The sequence below is a fragment of the Miniopterus natalensis genome, chromosome 9, assembly GCF_054644295.1.
Source record: "Miniopterus natalensis isolate mMinNat1 chromosome 9, mMinNat1.hap1, whole genome shotgun sequence".
In the NCBI taxonomy this organism is placed as follows: domain Eukaryota; kingdom Metazoa; phylum Chordata; class Mammalia; order Chiroptera; family Miniopteridae; genus Miniopterus; species Miniopterus natalensis.
The window spans coordinates 40,495,102-40,523,006 of NC_142089.1; the positions used below are offsets into that span (position 1 = coordinate 40,495,102).

The 27,905-nt window shown below is 42.0% G+C and overlaps 1 protein-coding gene across 2 annotated transcripts in view; it reads left to right on the plus strand.

Annotated features, from left to right (window-relative positions):
- The window catches only part of PDE4B (phosphodiesterase 4B), a 391,091-nt gene that overhangs the window by 251,657 nt on the left and 111,529 nt on the right, over positions 1–27,905 (plus strand). For both annotated transcript variants that reach the window (XM_087820499.1, XM_087820500.1), the window contains 3 exons: positions 16,381–16,575; positions 25,834–25,870; positions 25,995–26,065. In XM_087820499.1, coding sequence (XP_087676625.1) covers positions 16,381–16,575; positions 25,834–25,870; positions 25,995–26,065 — 303 coding nt within the window. The remainder of the gene's footprint in view (positions 1–16,380; positions 16,576–25,833; positions 25,871–25,994; positions 26,066–27,905) is intronic.

Here is a 27,905-nt window from a genome sequence, read left to right on the forward strand (position 1 = left end):
TAGCCCAACCAGGATCACATTGGGGCTCTTTATTCATAGTATCAGAATGTCTGATTGTTTATTATATCAGTTGATTTTATCTAATGGGGAAGACAAAGTTTCTTAAGGACAAATTGAGATACTGCTTTAAAAAATTGGAAAATGCATGCTTGCCAACAAAAAAAATAAATCCATTGTTATTTTTCATTTAAAAAAAAAGTAAAACAGCCCTGGCTGATGTGGTTCAGTGGTTAGAGCGTCAGGCTTTTGTCTACTACACGAAAATGTAAAATACATTATCAGCATTCTCGCTATCTCCAAAACTTTTGTATATTATCCATTCTTATCTTGCTCTACTCCATACATATTTTCAAGAACTACTGTGTTCTTAGTGTTAGCTCCAATATTTTTCCACCCTCGCATTTTATAATGAAGATCCTGAGTGATATGGGTTCTTCATCAAGTGGACTGGAACTGAACGAAGTGAAGACGACCTGTCCCTCCTTGGGTACAGATACACCAGCTCCCGTGGCATTTCTCCTGATGGGCTTTAGAGAAAGACTTATGCACAGTCCCAGCCAGGACTCATCTACACTTGGGATCTAGAAATTATAAATGGAATAGTTAGGCCCAGCAACCAGAGAAGGTATATATGATGCTTAACCTAGCTATGAACTTTTTTTTAATTACCCTCTGTTTCATTTATGTAAATTCATATAGTTGATTGAGTTTCCAGTTTTATTTTACTTTCCTCTTGATTAGAGGTTCTAATCCCTTATTTTCCTTTGGAAATAAATTCACTCTTATGGATTTATAACATTTTCTATCAATCAAGTCCCCACTCGGAGGAAGTAACACATTCACTGTATGTACTGTTTAAAGAAAAACTAGGTAACAGGGTGATTTCTTCTGTTGGTTCAGTCACTACAGATCTAGGACAAAAATATTTTGCTGGGAAGCGGTTGCTCATTTGCATACTAAAATTCTGTGTCATTCTGTTTCTGCATTTTCAGTTCTTCAACCTTATGAAGTGGATGAGGGTGGGTCAGAAGGTGAATGGTAGAGTGCAGAGATCATAGATTCTATCAGATCTTTTGATTTGGCCAAAAATATATATATTTTAAAGAGATTTAAATTCCTTTAAGCTGTGTATGTATCCAGTTCATAAGGACCCAAACAATTACTCCCTGTTATCTTATACTTGACTAATTTTATTGAACAATTTTTGTTGAAGGTCTTTATATGTCAGGCACTGGGTTAGGCCCTGCAGATATAGCAGGGAACAAGACAGGGCAAGGTCTCATACTTCATGAGACCTGCATTCTAGTGGAGAAAGACTGATAAAAATGAGTAAACAAATTAACAAGAAATTTTTAAATAATGATAAATACATAATGAAGGAAATAAATTAAGATGATGTGGAATGGAGTGTTTGTGGGAGGAGGTGATAATATAGATTAAGTAGGCCAGGAAGACTTTCCGGAGATGACATTTGCTCTGAGGCCTCATGATATGAAGAAACAGAGACAGAGGATGGTAAATAAGGCCAACAACAAGTGCAGGACCCTGTGGCAGGAAGAGTTTGGTTTGTTTAAGGAAAAGGAAGGTCAGTGCAACTAAAATATAAGGAGCATGAGTGTGACCAATTTCAAATGAGCTCAGGAAGGCAGCAGAGAGCAGATCATGGAGAATCTTAGGGACTGCAATGTGGATGTTGGATTTTATTCTCAATGTGATGGACAGCTATGCATGATCTGGTTTATATTTTTTAAAGTTTATTCTGACTGCTATAGATAAAATAGGTTATAGGAGCCAAGAACAAGAACAAGAAGACCAGTGACTATTAAAAAAAAAAAAAAAATCCTGATAACAGATAAAGGTAGCTTGAAATGATGGTTGGAACTTTGAGTATGAGCAGAATATACAAATATGGGATAAGTAATGGAAATAGAGCCATCAGGCCTTGCTGATGAGTTGGATGCATCAGATGAGGGAAAGGAGACCAAGGACAATTTCTGCATTTTTGGCTTAAGCAACTGGGCAGATGACAATGCCACTAATTGAAATGAGAAGCTGAAGGAGAAACAGATTTAGCTGGGAAAATAAAGGATTCTGTTTGGACCATGTGGGGTGTAACATACTTGTTAGGCGTCCATGTGAAAAGTTGGGGAGGTGTTAGAAATAGAAGTCACTGTGAATTTACCTCTAAGGGCTCCTGAGTTTGTAACACTGGTATAGGATGAAGGTTAAGAACATTGGTTCAGGCCTGGCCTGCGTGGCTCAGCAGTTGAGCACCAACCTAGGATCCAGGAGATGGCGGTTCGATTCCTGGTCAGGGCACACGCCCGGGTTTCGGACTTGATCCTCAGTCGGGGGTGTGCAGGAGGCAGTCGATCAATGACTCTCATTATTGATGTTTCTATCTCTCTCACTCTCCCTTCCTCTCTCTGAAATCAATAAGACATATTAAGAAACACACACACACAAAAAAAACTTTGGTTCAGGATTAAAAAGACTTCGTACGAATCCAGATTCTGCTGCTTACCCACTCTGTAACCTTAAGCAAGATTCTTAATTGTCTAGGCCTCAGTAACCTCATATATCCAAAGAGCTGAAACTGTTATATATCTCGTCAATTGACTGTAAAGATGAAAGTTAATTTATGTGCAATGCTTAACAAAATCCTTAGAAACATATAAGTAGGCAGTATATATTAGGTATTAATCAAGCATCTATTCTGGATACACCCTTTGTATACATTATTTCAACTAATCCTCCCCAAACTCCTCACATCAACCATGTCATATCAGTGTACGGGAGACTGAGAACAGATGCATGCAAACGCAAATTTATTTTTTGCTTTTGAAATAATGTGCACCTTGGCACAGACCAACCCTGACTCATGCATCTTGAGAAATATTCATATGAGTCTGAAATGTTTATCTCTCCACTGAAATCCAGATTCTTCGATCCAGCTGCCCGTTTGACATCTCTTGCTTGATGTCTGTCATCTTGAACCTAACCTGATCTGATTTTCACCCCCAGACCCAGAACCTGCTCCTTCCACTCTCTCCCTCATTTCAGGTGATGACGTCTCGGGCCTTCTATCTGCTCAGGTATAAACCTGGTGGTCACTATTGGTCCCTGTCTTTCTCACACATGCTTTATGAAAGCCTTATATGAAATGGCCCCCTGCCCTCATCTCCTACGACTCTCTCTCCCTCACCTTGCCCCAGCCACGCTGGCCTGTTTGCTGTTATTCAAATACCCCAGGTGCGTTCTTATCCAAGGGCCTTTCCCCTCCTGTTTCCTCAGCCTGACCCTCAAATATCCCAGATATGGCCTCAGATATCTGTCTTGCAAACCTGACCATCCTGTTTAAAATAGCCTCTCTCCTAGCACTACTTTGCTTCTGTTCCCTCTTTCCCATTCTTTCCCTTCTCCTTTCCTTTCTTTCCCTTCTTTTCCTTTGCAGAAAAGGAACCATCCTTATGTTGCCTCCAGAGGCAGCAAAAGGCTTGGCTCTACTCCAGAGTTCTTCTCATCCTGAGAGGCACTTTACTCCCTGTAGTTAGTTCTTCCACTCAATGAAGGTCCTCTGGTCCCCTCGCTGCTGACTCGCCATGACATCCATTAACGTGGTTTCCAGCTGCAAATAAGACACCCAACTGCAGTGGTCAAACAGGCCTGGGTTTGTCTCGTGCAACAGGAATTTCAAGGGTGGGCGTCCAGGGCCTTTCATTACTCTGGTGTCCTGGGATTTAGGATTCTTTTATCTTCTTTTTCTGACACCCTGGTTCTTGTCCTCAAAGCCATAAGATTGCTACTTGCTGTCTGTGCATTGAATCCCCTGTTCCAGGCATAAAAAGAGAAAAGAGTAAAGAGCAAAAGATAAAGAGTTCTCCTAAGTAGTAAGGTTTGAACTTTCTGAAATTGCTGTCAACTATTTTTTAACCTACAAAAATGGCAATTTGATATGTCTGACCCAAAATCTGGGAAGGAGCATCTTCCTCAGAGATGTCCATTGGCCATAACTATGTCACTTGAACGCTCTTAGCCTCAAATCAGAGTAGGAGGCAAAGACTGTGAGCCTTTGGGGCCGCCAATTCTGTGCCTGCCATAAGCAACTTAGCTCTTTCTGAGTTGCTTTTCTTTCAAGACTGTGTTCAGCCTCCTGGCTTTGGTGTGTCTTCCCCAGAGCCCCTGGTACAGGGGGGCCGCCACGCTTCCACAGACCTGGGCGTTGTCAACCCTTTGCTGAGCGCCTGCTCTACCCTTCAGCAGCTTCCTGGCCACATGAGAACTTTTGGGTCTGCTGTGTGATATCTACAGATCTTGGGGAATTACATTTCAGGGGTACAGGTAGGTAAGGACAGAATCTCAGGCCCTCTTTGTAAATAAACTATATTGCCATTTTGATCTGCATTTGTTCTGTGCTGGCGCGGCTAGCAAACTGCAGCACCGACCATCTAAATTTCTACACCTCTTATTTAATTTAATCTTCGTAGCAAGCCTTTAGCTATCTCTTCTATTACTATTTTACACATGAGGAAACCAAGCCTCAGAGACACTAAATCCAAGGCCCTTTAATTAAAAAATGGAAGAGCCTCTATTCAGACCCAGGTCTGTCTCATTTCAAACATCTGCCTGATCCATTGCATTAAGCTGTTTCTAAGTAGGTCTTTCCTAGGGCAACCATTTCCCACTGCATATAGGACCCTTTGAGTAACTCTGAGTGTTTTTTAATGAGGCTAACAACACAGGGAAACCACAGTTTCTAGGCAGTCACTGGAGTTGCTGAATTCTCCCTAATTCTTGGGCTTTAACCTAGCCCTTTGCTCACACATTAATTTGTATTTGTGGAAATGTCAGAAAGGATATTCTAGATGGAAGGATAGTCTGGGAAGTTGGGAAAGTATAAGCAAAGGCAAGTAAATGCAGCTCAGGGAGAGTGCATACTTCAGCTTGGTTAGAGTATAGAGAAGTGATCATAGCACATAAGCTTAGAAGGTCAAGTTCAAATCATACCATTAGAACCTTGACTACCAGCCAGAGGAGTTTGAACTTCCTTCTATCTGCAGTGGTGATGTATTAGAGGTTTGGCACAGGAGAGTTAAAATACATTTTTTATTTTGTGCTGCAACTTAAAGAAAAGTTTGAAAAGTGCCTTAAGTACCAATCAGACATGATAATCCTACTGCAGAAATTATTCAGCGACATTTGAGTGTTTTGTGTTTTTTTCTATAATTCTCTCTAAGATAGTAACAGTATTTGCAGTTTGTGCATGAGAAGAAACTGTTAGTCCATAAAAGACAAATAAAATATTTCCAAATTCAATTTTCCTAATAGGAATAAAAGCTGCTGCTACTTATATTAAATAAGCAATGGCCATTAGCATCTCTTAATTCATGTTAAAATAGTTGCTAAATCGCAAAACCTGAATGGAAATTGGAATGAGTATTATTGCTTCCTTGTCTAGAGTAGAATGGTCACACTTAAGGATGGAATTAAAAAAACAAGAATGTTGCAGAAGTTAAGTGACTCATTTCTAAAACTGAGAAGGAAACATGCAGGAAACTGAGCTAGACTGCATAAGGTGTTGGGGGTTTTTTGTCCAAGTAATGCCACATTATTGAGGTGGCACGGAACACAGTACATCCATCCATGAGTCAGAAATATGAGTCAGAAACTCCATGTGAAGAGCCTTTGGTCCTTTTGATTACTGAAACTGATGTTTTGGTTTGGCAGAGTAATTTACCAGTAGTTAAGATAATTGAGTATTAAGGAGGAAATCCCTGTTGAAAGAATTGGTGGTGAAAAGATAAAACAAGGAAATGGGATTATTGAAAGAGCTGAGAAGAAATATTCAGGGGATTTCTACATCTATATCAAATAAACCAGCCCTTCAAATGACTTGTTTAACTGTTTGTGAGTCAGTCAAGACAGGGATGTAGGAGAAGCAACTCAAAAGAAGAGAATGCTTTGCAGTTGTGTTCCCTCAAATACTTAGATTTGGAGCAGAAATTGCTGCTGTTATTGAAAAGATTTATTTGTCAAGTAACAATGCCCTTTCCAAAATAAGGAGTCATAAATAGGAACTTGCTATCTGAAGGGAAAAATAAATTCACATTGGTTAAAAAGGAAGGACTTCTCTGTCCACTTCAAAACTCTGATCCTGTATCTCTCTTCCGAAAGGATGGCTCTTCAAAAAAGCTGAAGCCCTTCGTAATCATATAGGGTCCTTAGTCCTCGTGTGAAGGCCAAGTGTGAGGTAAAGGGTCCTCACAGCTCCCCAAGGTACGGTAATGGGGAGGCCATTCCCCAGGCCCGCTGGCCCCACCTTACCTTGGCTTTGGGGAGGAAGAGGAGGGACTGCCTAGCCTGATGAAGGGCAAGCTGTGACCTGCTCGGGGACGTTTGGTTTAGATTACAGGAAGATTTAATTTCTAAAAATAATGGCAAAGAACAATGAAGCCTGGAGACTTTGCTTGAGCTCTAATAGAATCATGATACCATTTATTTTTGAAACCTTGACGTTTCTGAAACTCTTCAGATGCGAAATCAATGCTAAGTAGTTTTATAGAAGTTGGATGCATTTTACATAAAATCACCACCAGAGCTGAGGGCGCGTCTTGAATTCATTGTGAGGCACAGCCTGGGTGCCTCACCGGCAGCGCCTGGCACCTGTGCCACGGGTCAGACCTTTACCCTTTGAGCTGCCTTTGCTTTTCTTGAGATTTTCAGCTTTGTGTAGTTAGATTAGGAGCCTCTCGACATTCATAGTATTCTTCTGTGGTCACCATTTTGAGCACATTAGGGAGTCACTGGTGACTAGACAGGATTTTATACGGTGATAAAAGCGGTGATGAAGTATGTAGGTAGAGGGCACAGCTGCCAGCTGAGCCCAGGGACTCTCCAACCAACATGTGGGCTCTGGGAAGAGATTAAAGACCTCGGAAAGGCAATGAGAAAGGAAGAAATCCGGGGGGGAGGGGGAACAGGGGGAGGAGGGATAGAAAATCCAAAATATGAATAATAAAATGGCAATAACTACATATTTATCAATAATACTTCAAATGTAAATGGATTAAATGCTCCAATAAAGACATAGGGTGGCTGAATGGATAAGAAAACAGGACTCATATATATGTTTGGTGCCAACTCTTCATTTAATGGTTATTTCAGGGATTCTAATGTAAATTTTAGCTTATCACAGTCCACCTTCAAGCAATATTATACCACTTCACATATAATGTGAGAACCTTTACATAGTATGTTTCTGTTTCTCTCCCCCCCCCCCCCCCCCCCGTGCTCTTGTTGCTATATGGTTTATTTCTACATGTGTTATAAACCTAACAATACATTGTTGGTTTTGTCTCAGTCAGTTATAAGAAGAAAGAATCTTTATCCCTTTGTGTAGATGAGATTTTCATCTGGTATCATTTTCTTCTGCCTGAAGGATTTTCTTTAATATTTTGTGTAATTAAAGCCTGGTGATGAATTCTTTCAGCTTTCCTATGTCTGGTAGAAGTCTTCTTGCTTGTTATTTTTACTTGTGGGTTGGTTTGTTTTAGATATAAATCTTTACAGTTAGATTGTCTGCTGATGTGCAAAATGGAAAATGATGATTCAGGAAAGAGTAAAGCTACTCTAGAAGTATAGTCTGAGTAAGAGAGAAAGAACAGGGTTCAGAACAGAAGGCTTGGCTACAAATGCAGTCATAAAAATTTATATGGTAACAAGAGGAAAGACTGAGCAGATGTCTACTGATGTGAGCTGGTTGATTTGTTCATGGATCCAATCAAACCGGGTTTAAATCCAAGGTCCACTGCTCAATAGCTGAGTAGCCTTCAACAAATTATTTAAAGCTTTGAACTTCAGTTTAAATCCATAGGATAAGGCTAACACCTTTCCCATAGTGACTATAGCAATGAAATGAGTTCATATATACCAAACCCTTAACACATGGCCTGGCACATTGTAAGTTCTCAGGACCTGTGAGAAAACAAATATGTGTAGCTTTTCTTCACTTTATTGCTTAAGTCAAGAAGAAAAGATTTCGAGATCTCGTTTTTCTACCTTTACTTTCTCTTACCCTCCTTCTCTCACCCCTCCTTTCTCCCTGAAAAAACATTTCAAACCTCAAATGCCAAGCTGTCCGCAAATGTGGCATCCAAGACTGATAACATTCGGAGGCCAGATGTTAACTGACACAAACACTGTTAAGTGCTCTATAGTCCGGAGGCTGAGGCAATGATTTCCAATTTTATGATTATTATTTGAGTTTATAGCAAGCCATACTGTTAGTCCTTCCACACTGCTACCTCCACCAAAAATAGATATACAGTATATTCATTCTCCAGAGATTATAAATTGGTTTTTAAAATACAAAGATCTTGAAATACTAAGTAATGGCATTTCACAAACCTAAGACAGGGAATGCATCTTCAGTGAAGACCTCAGTGCCTACTTGCCGCTCTCTCTGAAAGGTCAATGACTTGCAGAATTTGATCTGAAAACCAGTCTCACTTTCTGAAATAAGCCTAGAGTAATAACCACCAAAAAATGCTTCAAACCTGTAACAAGTTTTTACATCAACTGAGCTTCCTTAGGATTAGTGTGGGAGTTGTCCTAATGACAAAAATGCACGCTAACAAAGAAATATTTTTTTAAATAGCAATAATATGGGTCTGCTATGAATCACTGAGGTGATCATTTGTGTTGAATGCACTTACTTGCTCATTCATTGATCCATTGAACAGACATTGGTTCAGAACTAGCAGTATGTACCAAGCATAGCGCCAGGCTCTAGTTAATACATCGGCAAACACAACAAATGGAGCTTTGAGTTTTGTGAGAGAAGAGACAAGTTCAAAAATGATAAGCATACAAATACATATAGCAAAAAATTCTAATAGGTATTATTAAAACAAGGGGGCCTACTTAATTGGGGAAGGTTGGGGAAGGAATTTTAGCAGGTGACTTAATCCAAGGCTTAAAGAGTAAGAAGGGAGCCATATAAAGAGCAGAGGAAGAACAAGCTGAGACCAGCTCCTGCCACCCCTCCAACTTCATCTTCTGCCACACTCTCCTCTGCTCAGTATGAGTCAGCCTCAGGGGCTTCCTTTCTATTCCAGAAACATGCCAAATCCTTTCCCACCTCAGCAATTTTGCACATGTGTGTTTGGTTCGCTGGTATATTTTCGTTGCTTCGAACCATTCCTGGCTCAGAGAAAGTGCTGAATAAATATTTGTTGAATGAATAAATAAAAGCTGGTCTCTCATCATTGATGTTTCTATCTCTCTTTCCCTTCCCCTTCCTCTCTCTGAAATCAATAAAGACATATTAAAATAATTAAAAGAAAGAATCTAATTATCTTTTATGATAATCTTTTAGGAAAGGTGGAGAATGTAGGCTGTGTAATATTGAGCTAGTAGGATAATTTGTACATCTAAAGTAAAACTAGAGCAGCAGCTGCCCCAGCTTTATAAAGCCCACCTACAATATGTGTATTCCCACACGTAATTATTCTCATCTGGGAGACCCCCTACCTTTCCTTAGAATCACCGTCCTATAGAAAGTCTTCTGTACTTGTGAGAGTTGCCACATTCCTTCGGGGGTGTAGTGGATGAAAGTTTGACAGTGTCTGTCTCACACAGTGCTGTATTCTCAGGCCTAGAACAGTGCCTTGTTTCATTGTGGGTCCTTAATAAGCATTTGTTGAATTAGTGAATGATCATTAACAATATAAAACTACATTAAACCACACTTGAGAACTAATCTTCCTTCCATCTCCAAAATCTCTGTAAAATGTCTACTCACTCATTTCTTCATTCATTTCAGTGGGAAAGACTAAGGGGTAGAGGGCAGGACACAGGGAGCCCCTGTTTCATTTTGGCCTTTTCTGCACAGGAACTGGAAGCCAGATCTCCAGAATCCCAGAGCTTTGTAGCATTACTCCGCCACCTCTGCTTAAACGTCTCTGTGGGGCAAATGGTTTTGGGTTATTGCCATGAATGTAATTTTCAAAGCCCCTAGAAGAAAGGAAAGCAGTGGGAAGCTGCTTATAGAATTCAGATGAGCTGAACATCACAGTCCTTCCTACTCCACAGGAGGGAAGTCACAGACTTTGGAACTGGGTTCTTAGGGCCGAACTGAGACCTTCTGCCATAGCTGTGGCCAGAGGAGGTCTGCCTGTCCTCAGCTCAGACATGGATTCTCCATCACGCTGTCTATGATCTCACACAGTGAAGTCCTTCATTAGAAATTAGGACTGGTTGCAGCCTGCAGCTGTTAATTATACAGGGGTGGGCAAAGGTAGGTTAATAATAATACATATAATCATTAATAAATACTAACACAAGAATAAACTCTGAGTTTTGCATACTCACAACTGTAAATCTACTTTTGCCCGCCCCCATATAAAAGTAGGTCACTGTCCAGTGGCTAAGAGCGTGTGTTCCTCTGCAGCTTTCCCATCCACAAGGACCAGATAGCACACTGGGGGGGTGGCCAAATAAGTACATAAATAAATGGTTATTTATTTGTGTCAAAATGATAAGCAAGCATTTGAAGATGTTAGTTTCTGAGTACAACTGAGGGAAATATTTTGCAAAAGAACTTTAAAGAAACAGCATTTTTTTTCCATGACTACACTCAAGACACACACACACACTGTATACACAAACATACACCTTTTATAGACACAAAAGTCTTCAAAAGCCAAAATTATTAGAACTGAGTTCCTTGGCTACTGTGGGGAAGGTGGGAAGGTTGAGAACGGAAACTACAGACTCCGTTTAGAAACTCCTCTGAGGTCTTCCCCTGCCAGAGGTTTGAATCCAAAACGAAACGGCTTTTTGTCAGATGAGAAGTAGCAGTGTGAGATCCTCACGTCCACTCAGCAAATATTTGTTCTGTGCCTTCTGGCATAAGACTCAGTTCTAGGCCCTGAGCATACAAAAATGAATGCGGCTTAGCCCCTGCTTCAGGGCCACAGTCTAGTGGTGAGAGGGACATGTAGACAGGAGAACAGACTCCAGCCTGGTAGGTTCTGGGATCCACAGGCGGGTCTGTGGGGACAGGGAGGAGAGGTCACACTTCAGATTTTTTCAAAAGAATTGTCACAGTTTGGAACCTCCGTTTTCTCCTCTTTGACATGGAGCGAAGAGAATTAGCCCACCAGAGTTGAGAGAATTTAATGATGTAGCATATAATCAATGAGTGATATTTAAGAAAGAAAAGCAAACTTGAGATAGCAGGGCACTTTCCAAAACGGTGGTGAGCCACTCTACCCACCTGTGGGTTCAAACCTCTTTGTAGAGCTTGTGATTTTTTCAGTGGGGCTGTTTGTTTAGAATCAGCCAAAGAGATTCGCCTAGAGAAAGACTAAGTTTGAAAAAATCTCCTCTGATTCAGAAGTGAATTATTCCTTGGATGTTGCTTTATGAGCCTTTGTTACAGACACTGGGGTGTGTGCAGATAATTGGGGATCAGAAAACTACCTCCCTGGGGACAGTTGCAGGCAGTTCTGCAACCACCTGGCTTAGCTTGAATTCTTGGAAGTAGAACTTTCTTGGTTTAATAAGAGGTTTCATGTACACCTTGTGGTTCTGTTCTTTATCCCTGGTTTTTCCTCCCAGGCTTATGAATTTGGCTTCAGTCCTGTTTCTCCCTCAGAGACTGGCGAGCAGCCCCCCTGCTCTGCGCCTGGCTGGGAGGTGCGGCCTGGACGAGCCGTAGCTGTCGTCCGCCACCTGCTGGTCTCGCCCTGCACCGCTCAGGGCTGGCTTTGCGAGGATTCCTAGGAAATGGAAACCGGGAGAGAAAGTGTGGGGCAGAGCGTTCCTGCTTTAGTAAAAATAAAGACATGAGAAGATGGAAAACAGAAGTCGATACTGGAGGGCTTTTCCCATCATGGGGATTTGTGTAAAGATGTCATCCGTCTCAAATATCAAAGCCAGTGATTTTTCTGTGAGAGTTTGTTTTGTTTGGGGAGAACACAGCAGTGTATCTTATTTTATTTTATTTTTAGATAATTGCTTCACAGGGCTCATCAAATAAGTTAATGCCACATCTCTATAGACTCATTTGAAGGAGAGAGCAGACACTCATGCCAGTGGGAACTGAGATAAGGGTAAGGAGACAGGAAGAGAGGAGAGATAGGGAAAACATTTCAAAGTTAATTGCAGTATTCTTTAGTTCTCCGTCATTTTTTTTTTTAAATATAGCTTTATTGATTTTCAGAGAGAGGGAGAGAGAAAGAAACATCAATGATGAGAGAGTCATTGATCGGCTGCCTCCTGCATGCCCCTGACTGGAAATTAAGCCTGCAACCCCGGGCATGTGCCCTGACCGGAAATCGAACCATGATCTCCTAGATTGTAGGTTAATGCTCAACCGCTGAGCCATGCCCAGCTGGGCCCTATCATTTTTAAAAGGTTGACTGTTTACAAGACTCTGATCCAGATGCCTGGGGTACAAAAGTGAGTGATATTGGGTCCCTTCTCCTTTAGAGATAAGAATCTATTGGGGAGCAGCTAAATAATTGGAGAATTTAATAGAGAGAAGCCAGTAAAGTAGGAAAGGGGTATAGGAGAGCTCAGAGGAAGAGTGTGTACCTAAACAGAACCGGGCTGCAGTGTCAGGTAAAACTGACTAGAGGAGGTGATGTGAGCTGCATCTTGAAGACAGTGACATATGGGAGACAGTGGTGAGAAAGGCATGCCAGTTACAGGGAGCACCACTCCTCATACACAGCGTCACCCACCACCACCGCCGCCTCTAGAGAGCTGAGAACTCTGGATACAAAGCAGGAGAAAGTTGTTAAAATATTAGGTCTTAGACAGCAAGCCTTGGTCAGTCCAGGGAGATCAGCCTAAGCTGAGAGGAGCAGGAGAATTATGTGGGAGGCAACCTACAGAACCCTGGGCCTCAGAGAGCAGGGCTGGGACAGAGGGGGTGGGAGGAGCATCTCTGATCCTAGAAAAAAAGGCCACTTTCAATACTGTTTCAGTCCCTATGCTGGATATGGACAACCCCTTCCTGGCAGGTACAGTCTCAAATATTCCAAGACTCATGAATGACATCCCCTCTCAATCTTTCTGAAATTCTGAGTGACCTCTTCTAAAGATCTAAACACTGAAGTAGCTATAAGTTCAAGGATATCAACTGCAATGTTATTTAAAATCATAGATATGGTGGGCAACGGTAGGAAAAAGTCAAGTATGGTACAGCTTCTGGATGAACCAGTATAGCCCACGGACAAAGATAATTCTGGAAACTGCACCACAATGCAAAATACTTGTGGAAAAATATCAAGATCCACACCTGCAGGGAAAATATTCAGAAGGAAAAACACTGAACTGCCAATAAAGGTGGTCTTTTGCTCTATTGTGTGTGTTTTATATAACATCTTTATATTACTTTTATAATATTTTTTAATATAAAGAAGCCTAAAGGTGAAATGTGTGTCCTGATTAAGTCAGAGGCAAAAAATTACCTTAAATAAATAATGACCCCATTTATGTGTTTGTTTCTGATATTGCAGATTCCGTTTTCTCTCGAATTATATTTCGGTTTGTGTGGAGTACTCATTTTTCTTAAGTCTGTCCTCAGTCTCCCCCTTGCCCACACCCCTCCTCCCGCCCTGGATCTGTGGGACGTATTGTGATGTCTGCTCGCTAATTTTGCTGTGACTGGAGCTGGTGTCTGGTTGGTGATTCATGTTTGTTCCTAAGTTGTACATCTGTGTTGGTTGCTTTGAAACAGTGCCCCAGGGAATATGAAAGGCCATTTGTCTCACTGAGACTGCTTTTTTGGACCAGAGAATTCTTCCCTGGCTTCTTCTGAATTCCAGCAAGCTCTTCTCTGAGTTCAGGCAGGGTAAAGAGGAAAGCAAAAAAAGAGTGGCGGGGAGCGGCATGGAGAGAGTTTTGGTATCTGGATCTAGGCCTTGCTTACCTGGCAGGACCAAACTTCCCCGAACCTGACACTGGGGACAGAATGCCTCATGGACTTACTTTCTGCCCACTAGGAATGTGTCTGGCAGAAAAGAGGGCAGAGTGAGCCCCAGTGGAAACCCTCAATGGAAAAAGTTCTGAGAGTGTGGTAGGCATACCCACTTGGCACCTCTTCTAAGATTTTAGCACAGATATGCACAACAGTGATATTCATAATATTTAATGACTGGCACCTCATGGGCACTGAGCCACTCAATGGGCACAGTCTGAAGGTAGCGGTAGTGCTGAAGGTAGAGGCCTCTGCTGTTCCGGACACCAGACCTTTCGTTACCAGAATGCCTGGATGGTCAGCAGATCCTGAAGGGCCTGGGACAGTGGCGGGCTGCCACATGTTACAAAAGTATGTCAGTGTTTTAATATCCGTAAAGGCTGTACACATATATACCAAATGAATGACATCAACACACATGACGTTTCAGAGCTCATGCCCACTCCTAAGCTGTATGTGGTCCCATCCTCACCGTTGAAGAACCTCCCCTCTTTGTCCTCAAGAAGAGTCCCGAGCCAGCATCAGGACCTCCTGGTTCTCCAAGACCCAGGTGGAACAAAGGTGCCCTTATCCACAGTGGAGCCCTTTATTTTGCTCAGTCACTAGGATAAATCTCTCCCAAGGAAAGGGAGCATGTCAGCTTTCATTGTATTTTCACTTGGCTTCCAGCAGACCCCTCCCCCCGGCAGGCTGGCAAGCAGGCCGGTCTGCGTGAGCGCCTGTGCGGGGCAGCCCCATCCCGGCCCCTCGGCCTGCTGTGGAAAGCCATCTGCAGGCCTTGAGAGCTCAACTGCATGACTCTGTGGCTCCTCCTCGTGCTTTCAGCCAGTCTCACTTGCTGCGTCTCCTCAGACACCTGGAGTTTGTGGGTTGGCTAACGTCTCTTCTCAGAAAGGTCTCCGGGGAAGCAGGATAGTCCTGCAGTCTGTCATTTCTTCTTTCAATGAAAAGGTTTCTTGTTTCAAGGAAACCTACAGCTCCAGGGTAATTTGCTGCCTCCCCTGTGTTCATTCAAGGTACTAGGCAAGGTTGCTCATAACCTGCCTGACTCTTTACACACCAAACACAAATTTTGTTTGCATCCAGAGACTGGAGGGAACTTGCACTCTGTCACCCAGCAAGCCTTTCTGGGACTCTGGGACCAGAGTGGAGAAATGAGTTGGAGGACTTGGGTGTTCAATTCTCGCTCTGTGACTCTGAGCAAGGTATTCAAAAATCTCTCTAAGCCTCAGATTCCTCAAATGTACAGTGGGATCTGCACTTACAGTGTTGCGATGAGGGGTGAGAGGAGTAATCGAACAAAAAGCAATTTGTAAACTAAGGAAATGTAAGCAAAATCCACCTCAAAAGAGCAGGTTGTAAGAACTAGTGAAAGAAGAGAACCATGCATGAAGAAATAAATAATGGATGGGTATAGAGGAAGCCCACTGTTGTGGTCTGACTTGGCAGAGAGAGCACCCCCAGCTTCATACTTTCCCCAAAACCGCTCTGCAGAGCTTTAGCTGGGGAGCAGTGAGTGGTTTAGGAAAATGCTAGGCAAGAGGGTTACTGTCCCTTTGAGGTTAAGGGAGGCTGTGCATGCAGGGAAAATGCATAGGGGACGATGGAGCGCGTGGGAAGGACACACAGTGCCTCAGGTAATACCAGGATGGGGAGACCAGAGGCTGCCCCGTGTTTATTGACCAGAGCTTGTTCAAAAAATTCTGGGCCTGAGGGTATGTTCCCGAGTGAGGGAGGCTGACCAGAAATCTTAATAACACTCCTGGGCTGGAGCAAGTGGCTGGGGCCCCCTTCAGAGAGAAAACTCTGCAGCTCTGGAGGGTAATTCAGCATTATCAGATTAAGTCACTCTATGGTTAAACTGGCATATGAATACTAAATCTCAGGTTGGGCCTCTCCTTCAATCAGCCAGTGGATGATTTCAGGATAGCCCTTTGCTCCTGAAACATTCAGAAGTATGCATATTGTATCTTTAATGACACCGTGAGAGTTATTTCTGGCAGGAAGAAGTCTCCCTGCTAAGAAGACTCATTGAAGCGATAGTTCGGGGCCTGACACCTAAAGCTGCCTCCCAAGTTGCTTATCACCAGGTTACTCTGTGGTCGGCTCTCATTTTGAATTTATCAAAGTTGCTCGCACATGGGGCTTTGCTCCCGGGTTCAAATCTGGACCCTGTTCTTTGCTAATGACTGAACTTCCGTGGGCCTGTCTCCTTTGTACAAAGTGAGCATACTAATGACTGCGACTCAGAGCTGTTTGCAGGATGAAAACTGTCCATACAGGGTGAGGTTTTATGCAGAGCGCCTGGCACACACTGGTGTGCCCTGTCTGTGTGTCAGGGCCTCCCCCGTGCTGCTCGCGTGACCGGGCTTTTCTGCTTTCCTTTCCAGCTTTGACGTGGAGAATGGCCCTTCCCCAGGTCGGAGCCCGCTGGACCCCCAGGCCAGCTCTTCCTCCGGGTTGGTCCTTCATGCCACCTTCCCCGGGCACAGCCAGCGCAGAGAGTCCTTTCTCTACAGATCGGACAGCGACTATGACCTGTCCCCGAAGGCGATGTCGAGAAACTCTTCGCTTCCTAGCGAGCAGTGAGTACCGGCTCTGTCTGGCCCCCAGTCTCGTGATGACCATCTTAAGGACACTGGTGCTCTAGAGCTAAGATCTCCAAGGGTGTTACACACCTCAGGCCCAAGGTTCGGCCTACATTTGTTACTGATACTTTTAAAAATGTCATTCAGCTTCCTTCTCTGAACTTCCTGATCATTTATGGAATGAGAACCTTAACACTTTTTTGCAAATCACACTTAAATTTTCCACAGCATGTGAAGGAAATGGTGGTTGGTGACATGCGTCCTCTCTCGGTGGCCTTTGCTTGGTGACATTTAATGGTCTGTCACCCAGCCACATGTCTGTGTCCTTTCTCTGGAACATGAACACAATGCCCACTTGTTGCCTGGCTCCTTGGTGAGACGTGACACACTCCACCGTCTTATTAAGCACAGCCGATGTTTCTGTTCTGCTGCTATTAATTGTAGATCTCTAATTTTCATTTAAGGAACAACAGTGGGATTGTGTTACTTGTTTATTAAATTTTCAAAACCAAATAAAATTGGATGCTGAAATGCATGCCTTAAAAGGTTTCTGGGCACACGTACAATTGTTTTTAACATCCTATGTTATAAAAATATTCGTAGCTCCCTTCAGGCTCCAGCCTGGAAAATTCCAGTGGGCTCTCTTCCTCTATTGGAAAGGGAGCTAAAAAGGGTCACCCTCTTGTGAAAGGGGCAGTGGGCATTTTAAAACAACCAGTCAGAAAATATTCCCCAGGGCATTTCTGCCAGCCAATTTTAATAGAAGCACCCCTGCCCTAAAATAATAATTGGAGTGGGCCAAAATTCATTTATTCATTCATTTGGTAAATATTTACTGAATCTCTCCTATGTAGCAGGCAGTAAGTATATCACACACTGGGGATAAAAGATGAACAAAACAGTGGAAAAATCACAGATGATTAAAAACACACACAGATATTCTCAAAAAGGTTACATGCTCTCAGGGAGGTTACGGTTAAATAAGACAGATAAGAGGAACACCCATACAGCTCTACTAGTAGTGGGATAAACATTTAAAGAGTGCTTACCACTGGCAGCTGTATTTACGTATGCTATCTCCTTTATCTTCACAGCAAACCTCTGGGTAGGTACCTTTATTATCCCCACTGTATAGGTGAGGAGACTGAGACTCTGAGAGACTGAGAAATCTACCACTCCCGCATGATTACATGCCGTCCTGTGCCCCATGATGTAGCTGAGGCTGACCATATTCAAAACTATTGGCCTCTATCCACCTATGTTCTTCAAACTGTGAGGAAGAATCTATGACCAACTAGAAAACACATAGATGCACAGTTGAGGTATCTGAGGCTGGAGGAGAGGTAACCACTTTGCAGTGGGTCATGTAGAACCGAGGAAGTTTCTCACCAAAGGGGTGGGGGCTTGGATAGTGAATACACCTGGAATTCTCTCTTCCAACAAGAGAAATACTTTTCTAGACTTCCTATGTGGAGAGCGTGGGAGACGTGGTGAGCTGAAAGTAATCTGAGCTTCATTCACATGGCATCTCACAGATGAAAGACGAGCTTTGGCAGGTAGCTAACAGTTCCCCAGACTCTTGCCAAACAGAGGGATGGGTCTCAGGTTCATCCTGCGGCTCCTCAGAAGATTCTAACTAAGCTTCAGATTAAACTCTGATGATTCCTTACTTAGAATCAAAAGGTTATAGAAATTTTGAAGTTGAAGAGACCTGAATGATCACAGTCCAAATGAGTCTATAGCTGTAGAAACAAATCTAATTCTGAATGACTGCATTCAGGGTCTGTCATGCTAATGCTTTACCCTCTTTTCAATTTTACCAACCAGCAAAATGTTTCCCTAACTTCAGCACCAACATAGCATTGCCAACTTTAAATTTAGGCAAGTAAGGATTGCATATGTTATCTAGTACCATTCTCTCTCTCCTTTTTTTTTAATAAAAAGGACTTTTAAAAATAAAAAGTAGGCAGGCACACTTTCATAATAAACAACAGCCCTTCACAAGAAAACAACAGTTGGCGATATAAGATCACCCTATGAAAGATACTAATAATAGAACACATTAAAATCTTTGAGGGAATAAAAATAGTACAAAATTAGGTTTTGCAAATATTTCAACATTATAATAAAACTTTTATATATTTGTCAGGTAAGGAATTTATATTTCTCAACAAAACAAGAAGTGGAGCTTGAATAATATCCAGGTTCCTCTGGTATTTCACTTTATCAGGACCATGCTGGAAAATGCAATATCCCACAGGAACCTTGAGCTAAACTGAACTAATGCTCTTGAAGCTATTGCATTTGGTTATGACTCTGCAGGGTGAATGGAAATAGAAGACCAGCAGCCCCCAGACCTCTCACTGCTTCCCCTGCCTTCTACCCATAAAGCCAAGGAAGAGACGGATGGCGATGGGTCCAGAGTCTGGACACGAAGTCTGCGGGGTGTTCCCTGCTCGGGAGCCCCTCGCACCCTGCACGGAGCAGTCATGCGTGTATATGAGGTGGAAAACTTTGCACCATTCTTTGCATTCAATCTTATTAGTAGAGACAACACTAGCTTTTTAAATTTTCTCATCTGAGCTCTTTCAGAAGAGTAAGAGGAAATGCAGGTGGGGATAGTGAGTAATCAGAGACCAAGAGGAAAAAATGTTCATGGAAAATGAAAAGTGACTTCAACATTAAGCGACAAAAGAGGGATTGTTATAAGGCTTTCTAGTAAAGCAAACAAGATCACCATTGGCTCCCAAAAGGAAATTTCAGACGCTTCCCTAGCTGTGGCAATACTCTGTTGGTCTTTGTTCAGTTCCTGTGTTACAGTAATCTCTGACGTAATGCCTTTGTAGACCCACGTACAAATTTCCCAATGGGAACAGAAAGTACTGGAAGCTAGTGAGGCCAGTTACATTGCCCAGAACTGTGGCGGGAACCACCCTGGGCAGGGTCAGGCTTTCATTATCCATCTGCAATGCCACAGAGAAGAAAGATCCACTTCCTTCATTTGATCACCCTATCTGCAAAGCCTTACATAGGCAAGGAACTTTTTAAAGCCACCATTTATGTGAACACCAAGTTGTCTCTAGAGCGAGCAGTCTAGGGAACTGAGACCTAACAACCAAGAGGAAAAGCAGAAATAACAGTTCACTTAAATGAAAGACCTGTTGATGATGGACTACTGTAGGGAAGGTGAAACCTCTTAGGCTTTCTCGCCATCTTCTCACAGCAGAAGGTTGCAGTTATATAAACATGATATAACTCATTGCTCGGCCAGGAGTGGCTCAGTGGTTGAGCATCGACCTAGGATCCAGGTGATCGGGGTTCGATTCCCGGGCAGGGCACATGCCAGGGTTGTGGGCTCGATCAATGACTCTCTCATCATTGATGTTTCTATCTCTCTCTCTCCCTCTCCCTTCCTCTCTCTGAAATCAATAAAGATATATTAAAAAAAAAAAAACCACCAAAAAAAAAACATGATATAGCACAGTCATTACAGATGCCCTGTTAGCTGACTAATGTCTGACCCATGTTGGCCAAGAGCCACTTTTGTCCTGTGTCCTGTAAGACTGGCCCAGGACGTTCAGAGGTGCAGGTTTGCGGGTTTTGTGGGTTTGCGGTTTGTCCCCGTGGGAGTAGTGTGTCCCCCCGGGGAGACAGTTTGTTTCTCTGTACATTGGCCTGGTCATCAGTTGAATAAAGAAAATGTCTCATCCCCCTTCAGCTCCAAGCTCTTCTTCGGACTGTCCTGATCTAGAGTGAACCCCCTGGCCCTGAGCGGCCACTGCACCTGCCTTGATCCCCTGCACCACACTGGCCGTCGTCTCTGGCATTACAACTCCCAAGCAGTACAGTGTGGTGTCTACGACTTGAGGTAGACCTACTGCTATCCCACATGGCTTTAAGACATCGACTCTTTTTTATAGTGTCTAAATTATCTGTAATGAAAAGTGCACATTTATTGAGTATTTCCTATGAGCTATGCACTATTTAAAGTACTTTACACATTTTAACTCATTTAACCCCCATAACCCCAATGTGGCTGGTACTGTAACTTCCTGAGGATATTGGAGCACAGAAAGATTAAGTAGCCTGCCCAATAAATAGGGGACCACAGCTTAAACTCAGAGAGCCTAGGCAATTAAATCATAGGATATCCAGTAGATAAACAGACACTAAACAAGAAAGAAAAAGAAAAAGAATGAGATTAAGCTCTGACTACCTTTCCAGATGTTACCAGGATCATATTTATTATTTCTATAAAAAAAAACTTTACTTGAATTTAGATACTTTGCTAACAAATTTGGACATCTTTTGTCTCTTCAAGGGAGCTAAAAAATTAGTAGGTCAATAGGCAGTTTTAATATCTCCAGGTAAGGGCAATTGTAGAAAGGTACGCGCGGGACTTTGAGAGGTCTGTCCAGGCAGGGCAAGCGGCCCACTGTGAGGAGTTACAGTGACGCTGGAAGAGTTAGCAAAACAGAAGGGGTGCAGGAGGAAGGGCCATGTGCTAACTCACTCCCTAGTTGCCAGGAGCACTGTGGGAAGCCAGAGGTCGGTGTGCTGAGGCCGAGAATGTGGGGGATGACATGGTAAAAGACTAGGCTAGAGAAGTAAGCAGGAACCTCATCACAGAGGGCTTAGACGGAGGACATGGCCTTTATGCTGCAGGCAAGAAGCAGGGAGCTACTAGAAGCTTTGAAACAAGAAAATACAGAATCAGAGGAATGTTTTTGAAAGATATCTCTGATTACAGTATGAAGATTGGTTTGGAGGGTGGGCAAGCTGAAGACTAGCGTCCAAGAGCCAAATGGGAGGCTTTGGTAATCCACAAAATAGAGGATGGGGATCCAGTTTAGAGCAGATCCAGGGGTTGGTTAATAAATATTTGCAAGTTAGGATCAACAGGGGTTGGTGGTCAACTGTGAGGTTTCAGCCTTGACCAACAAGATAGGTGGTTGCACTATTCCTTAGGGTCGAGAACATTCTTTTATCACATGAAATAATGTATATGAAGATGTTTGGTAAACTGTAAAGTACAATATAGATACTTCTCTTGATTGTGATGGAGGCAGACATGACTATCTTAAAGAAGTTCTCACCAGTTGGGAAGATAGACTTACAATTGTTTAATTATAATAGTAGTGGTACCTAATACTAATAAGAATAACTATAACTAAACAACTAAAGAGTTTTTATGTGTCAAGCACTATTGTAAGAGTTACACCCCACTTTACAGAGAAAGAAAATAAGGCATAGAGATTGCCTGATGTTTCCTAATTAGTAATAGTGCCACTGAGAAACAAAGCAGTGCTGGCTGGCTCCAAAATCTGTGCCCTTAACCATAATAGTATATGCCTCTCTATAAGACAGACTAAAATCAGTGTTGCAAGAAAAATATGAGTAAAATTCTATGTGTAGGTATGAAACAGAGGAGGTGAAATTAATAAAATCTATAATATTATAACAATAGGAATAAAGGTTTTTGCTTTCTAGAAAACCACTTTATTGTTTAAAGTAGACCTGCACAGTTCTAAGACCCCGGGTTCTCATCTCCAATTATTCTATCAAATTGTAATGTGCTGATTTTGCCACTAGATGGTGCTCATGCCATGGTTCTGAATAGCTGGCTTCCTTCCTGAGACACTGCCCTCTCCAGTGCTTTTCATAACCAGTCAAGTGGTTTGTTATTTCCATGCCATTTTATTCTTCATGATTAATATATCAAATTATGATTTTAAAATTTAGAGTAGTTTCATAAATAATCTAGCTGTACTCAAATAAGATTTTTTGTGTGCATTTTTCCTGTACTTGCTATAAATTACCTATGAATTATCTGATCACTTCTCTAGCAACTGTTAACATAAAGTATTAGCTTTTGCAGCTCAGATCCCTTTAAGGGAGCCAGTGCTGGGGGTCTGCAAGTCCATCTCCTGCTTCTGAATGTTCTGGACTGCTAAATTTCAAAAGTTCCATAATGATAGTCATGCTGACATGGAGCCCTCTTACTGTTTGTTTACCTCCCTTTAATCATTAGTTTGTACAGTTTTAGTAAGTCCCCATTATGCAACAATACATCGGTTTTAGGTGCTACATATGCATGAGATTTGCTTATATTATTTAGCTTTTGTTGAGTATTTATTCTCCAGAAATCCAGGAACCACAGATGATCTACTTAACTCTAACTCCATGACCTTATCCCTAGCTCACCCCAATGTCTTCAGAGCAATGTGAACTTCACAGCAGAAATATAAACAAATAGCAAGATATTTCACCCATCTGGAGTTCATCTCAAGAGAACAGCTTGGGAAGGGGCAGTTCTGGATACAGTTCTGCACCTTGCATTTATCACAACTGCTCCTCTCTTAATTATTCTGTCTTTTTGGCTCCTCTCTAAGAACCTTGAGGTTCTTCTTTTGGCTCTCTCCATATAAGTACTCCCACCTCAGGAAGCCACCCCTGCCGCTGCTTTAATAATCTCCATGTCTGTAGGTCATTCCTAAATCTATTTTCAATGTTTCAGTCTTCCTGCTTGATGTCTCAAACAAATACCTTAAAACTGAGCATGTGGGAAAGTGACACATCTCCCCCAGTTCCTCCTCACTTTCTTCTTTCTCCTCATGACTTCACTGTTTTCCCAGGTACCCATTTTTAAAACCAAAAATAATATTTCTTTATCACCCCTTATCCAATTAAATGACCAGTCCTTCGCAAGATGTTTAGGGTCTCTCCAAATGGTCTTTTCCTGTTTTTACCTCTGCCTCATGTATTTCTTCTCATCTGAATGATTGCAAGATCCCCTCACTATTTTCCTGGCTCTGTCTTCTCCTCAGTGTATCCCTTGGTGTCCATAGCATTTTACTTTTTTTCTTCTTCTTTTTTTTAAAATATATATTTATTGATTTCAGAGAGAGGAAGGGAGAGGGAGAGAGATAGAAATATCAATGATGAGAGAGTCATTGATCAAGCCCGCAACCCGGGCATGTGCCTTGACCGGGAATCGAACCTTGATCTCCTGGATCCTAGGTCGACGCTCAACCGCTGAGCCACGTCCAGCTAGGCCATAGCATTTTACTTTCTAAAGCACTTTTCTCTTTGCCTATCTCACTAAAAAACTTCACGAGTTCATTTCTCGCTGCTGAGTTAAGCGCCAATTCCACAGCCATCGTCGGTACTGTCCATGATATGCTGGCGCGGGAGCTTCTAGTTTTATCCACTACAAATGCCTGTAGTTAGCGTGCTTGGCTCCACCCAAACAGCCACCGAGCATCTTGGTGAGCGTGTTCAGTACTCCCCATTTCAGTGCCTTTGTTCTGGCAATTTCTCTTATTGGTAGCATCTACCATCCACACCGTTTAAAAGCTTACCTTAAGAGTTCACCTTACACACCACCCATTCAATCGAGCCTTTCCTACTCCCTCTGATCTATAATTATCACCTCTCCTTTGCATCCCATTAAGTATCCATGTTCGTATTTCTTACTCTATATTTGTACTAGCTATTGCAGTGTTTTGGTGTTTTGAATATTTTTCTGTCTCCCCTACTATGTTTTAATTTGGGGCAGGGGTCATGGATTTTGTATAATTCAGTCTGTCAACTATGCAGAGTCATGAGAAAAGTAGGAAACATGAGATTAAAAGCACAGACTTCTGGAATCAAATACTCTTAAGTTCTTTCACTTATCACTTATGTGCTAGTTAAGCAGTTGCTTAACTCCTGTGAGCCCTGATATTATCTATAAAATGGGTGTATTAGGAGTGTCTGCCTTAAGTCTGTCACAAGAATTATAAAAGATAATGCACATACAGTGCTTAGCATGGAGCCTGACATATGGTAATCACGCAAAGCATGTTTACGCTTGTCAGTATTATTTTTATAATCATAGAACATAGTTAATGTACGAGTTTACTCAACTGAATTGAAGGGAGATTTCTAGCTAAAGACAAAAGTAGAAAGGAACATATTATATTAAATAAGACTCCAAAGTGCCCAGCTGGCCGTGGCTCAGGGGTTGAGCATCGACCTGCGATCTAGGAGATCAAGGTTCGATTCCCGGTCAGGGCACACACCCGGGTTGCGGGCTCCGTCCCTAGTGGGGGGCGTGCAGGGGGCAGCTGATCAATGACTCTCTCATCATTGATGTTTCTCTCCCCCTCTCCCTTCTTCTCTCTGAAATCAATAAAGATATATTTTAAGAATAAATAAATAAGACCCCAAAGTAAGAGCCTGTGTTAGAGAAGAGGCCCTCATGCACATGCACATAAGTGCTCAACACTGGATCCCCAGGCCTCACACAATGCCTGGGAATGGGCAGGTGCTTAATAATTATCAGCTACATTCGTGTAATTAACTAATAAGGTGCCATATTTGCATGGCTATCATGAGGACGGAGCTTGATCAGACAGTGAGGGAAGCTTATTGTCAACTGGCTTGTGTATGACTGTTATGATTCACACTGACAGCAAATTGGCCTGATTCCGTGTCTGCAGCTTAGGCCTAAGTGTCTTCTAATGACTTTAATGTGGAGTTTGCTGCACGTGGGCTTAAGTGGATTTATCATCAAAGCGCATGCCAGAGAGAGAATACATTTATGAAAACACACTTTTGTCCGTTCCTAAGTGCAGATTTACATAACACTAAGTACAGCTTCATCAGATCTTTGGGACAGAATGAGCAACAATGATATGTAATAGTAGGTTCAGTCCATACACTCCCATTAAAAGCTTTTCCCTGGGTACTTTAAGAAAACAAAAGTTATATTAAAAACAAAAAGTAATGGGATTTGCAGACAGAAATCTGTGTTTAAATGGCATTAAGGCTGTGGTTCAAATCAACAAAAGCCAGGAAATCCAAAGTTAACCTTTATCCAGACTGTTATGCCATTTTTTCCAACTCTGTATGTGCCTGTGAGCAGCCCTCCCTTTGAATTTCCTGGCTCTGGCAACCCACAAGTCACTTTGAATTACAGTACTAGAGGTCTGTATTTAATGGGAATATACCCTGAGGATATATGCTTACTTGCAAATGCTTTTATGTGTAGTCACTGTAAAGCTAGGAGCCATGAACTGCTGTTTCTTTTTTTTTTTTCTTCAAGTTCCTCAGATCCCCATTTATGCTTAAAGCAGTCCTGCCTTATATCTAGGTAGGACTTTAGTATAACGTGTGTGTTGCTAACACTGATAAAGTTTAATATCACAGTTTGTATGTCACAGTTATAATTCAAATGCATGCTTAAATGTTTCTTTTCTCTTTTTTCACCAGACACGGCGATGACTTGATTGTAACACCTTTTGCCCAGGTATGTATCATGCTGGCCCTGGCTCACTCTCGGTTCATCCCTGGGTATAATTTCTAAGTATGGCTTCTGAACTCCCCCATTTATATCCTTTTGCTTCTAAACATTTGGAACATTTTTCTTACAGGTTCTCGCCAGCTTGAGAAGTGTGAGAAACAACTTCACTCTACTGACAAACCTTCATGGAACATCCAACAAGTAAGTGTGGGCTTTTTGTGGAATTAGGAATCCCTTTCATGGAGGCAAAACCATGGAACAGCATTTGAAAAAACAAACAAAAACTATTTCATGGAAATTTACCATCTAAGCTCATTTAAGATACATGATGAAATCTGAAAATAAGATGGAGTACCATAGTGTTTTGGAACCGGTAAAATGTTAGAAATTAGTCCGGATCTTACTCATCTCTGCACCCTTAATACTTAGTAGACAGTAGGAGTTCAACAAATAAAAGAATGAAATGAGAATTCTGTTGACTTTTATATTTACTACTTTGGAAAGTATGTATACTTATCAGTAATGGCCATAAATTCTATTGATATTCTTTTGAGATAGTTATCAATGAATTCAGAGATTCAGACTTAAAATTAAAGGTACCAAAACATTCAAGTCCAAGTAGCCTATTTTTTGAATAATATGTAAACAGGGTCATGCAGTTTGATTATATTCTCCATTCTCCCCAAGTAGTTACATAACCTTGGTCATTTCAGTTAACATTGCTAAACCTTGGTCTCCTCATCTGTAAAATTGAGGGTTTGAACTCAATATTCCTGCAGTGACTTTCTCTTCCGAAATCATTTCAACCTATGAGTTTAAGTGCTATGAAGTTCACTATCCAGTATTTTTAAAGGTCATCACAAGGCTCACAAGGTCATAGAACCCATGATCCTGGAATAGTAGGGCTGAAGGAGACCTTTGAAAGCATTGATTCAACCTCTTTGTTTTGCAGGCGGAGAAACTGGGACTTCCTAACAACCACATCATAGGTTATAGACACACCAGGGCCAAATCCTGAATCTCCTGATTTTTCAAGCCAGTGTTGGCTACAGAACACCCTGTCTCTTCAGTCTTTGCAAAATTATTCATCAACCCTCTATTTTGCTTTTATCCAAATTTGCATGAAGTAGAGTTGTTGAAAGTGAGAGTAAACCTTGCTTTGAAAACTTATGTTTCATTTCACTGCTCTCTAACTTGCTACAGAGCCTCCTCCTGTGAGAGCTCTGCATACCCAGTGGAATCTTTCCCATCACCGTTGTCTCCTCTAATAGATGCGAGAAACTGCCACCAGTGACTGTTCTCACATGTTATCTGACCAAGTCACTCTCCAGCTTAAGGCATTTCCATGTTTCATTCTTATCATCCAGATAAAGTTTAACTGTGGACACTCGGCACCCAAGGCACCTCGTGATCCAACTCAAATTAGTTTGATTGACAGTTGTTTGGGTTTATATTTGATGCAATATACATGAAAGTCAGAGGCTTGCCCAGCCTCTTTTGCAGTGTTACTCTCTGTTTAGTCATTTATTAAATAATTCACCCAATAAGTATTCATTTATCCATGCATAGATGTATGTGTTTAAGAAATATTTATTGACTGCTACTTTGTACCATTCATTGGTGACCAATAGTGACCAAAACATACACGTTCTCTGCCACTCCAGGGCTCCCATTATAATAGGAAGTGGCAGGACATGCAGTGGTGAACAGTCAGACCAGGTCTCTGACCACATGGGATCACATTCTAACAACTGTGGCCTGGTTGTTCTCAGCATGTTCTATTCTCCACCCAGATTCTGGGCTTACTGTTCTCTCCCTAAAATGTTTCTCTCCCCCTGCTAGTGACTGCCTGGCTAAATCCTGCTTGTTCTCTGTAGATCATCTCTACAACCACCTTCGCCAGGATGAGCACCCTTCAGTGGCCCCAGAACACTCTTCAAACCTTATCACACTATTGTCTGCCCACCGCTGGACAATGTGCCCCTTGGGACCACTTGAGAATTACATTTACTTTTCCTTGAATTTCCAAGAATTAGCAGAA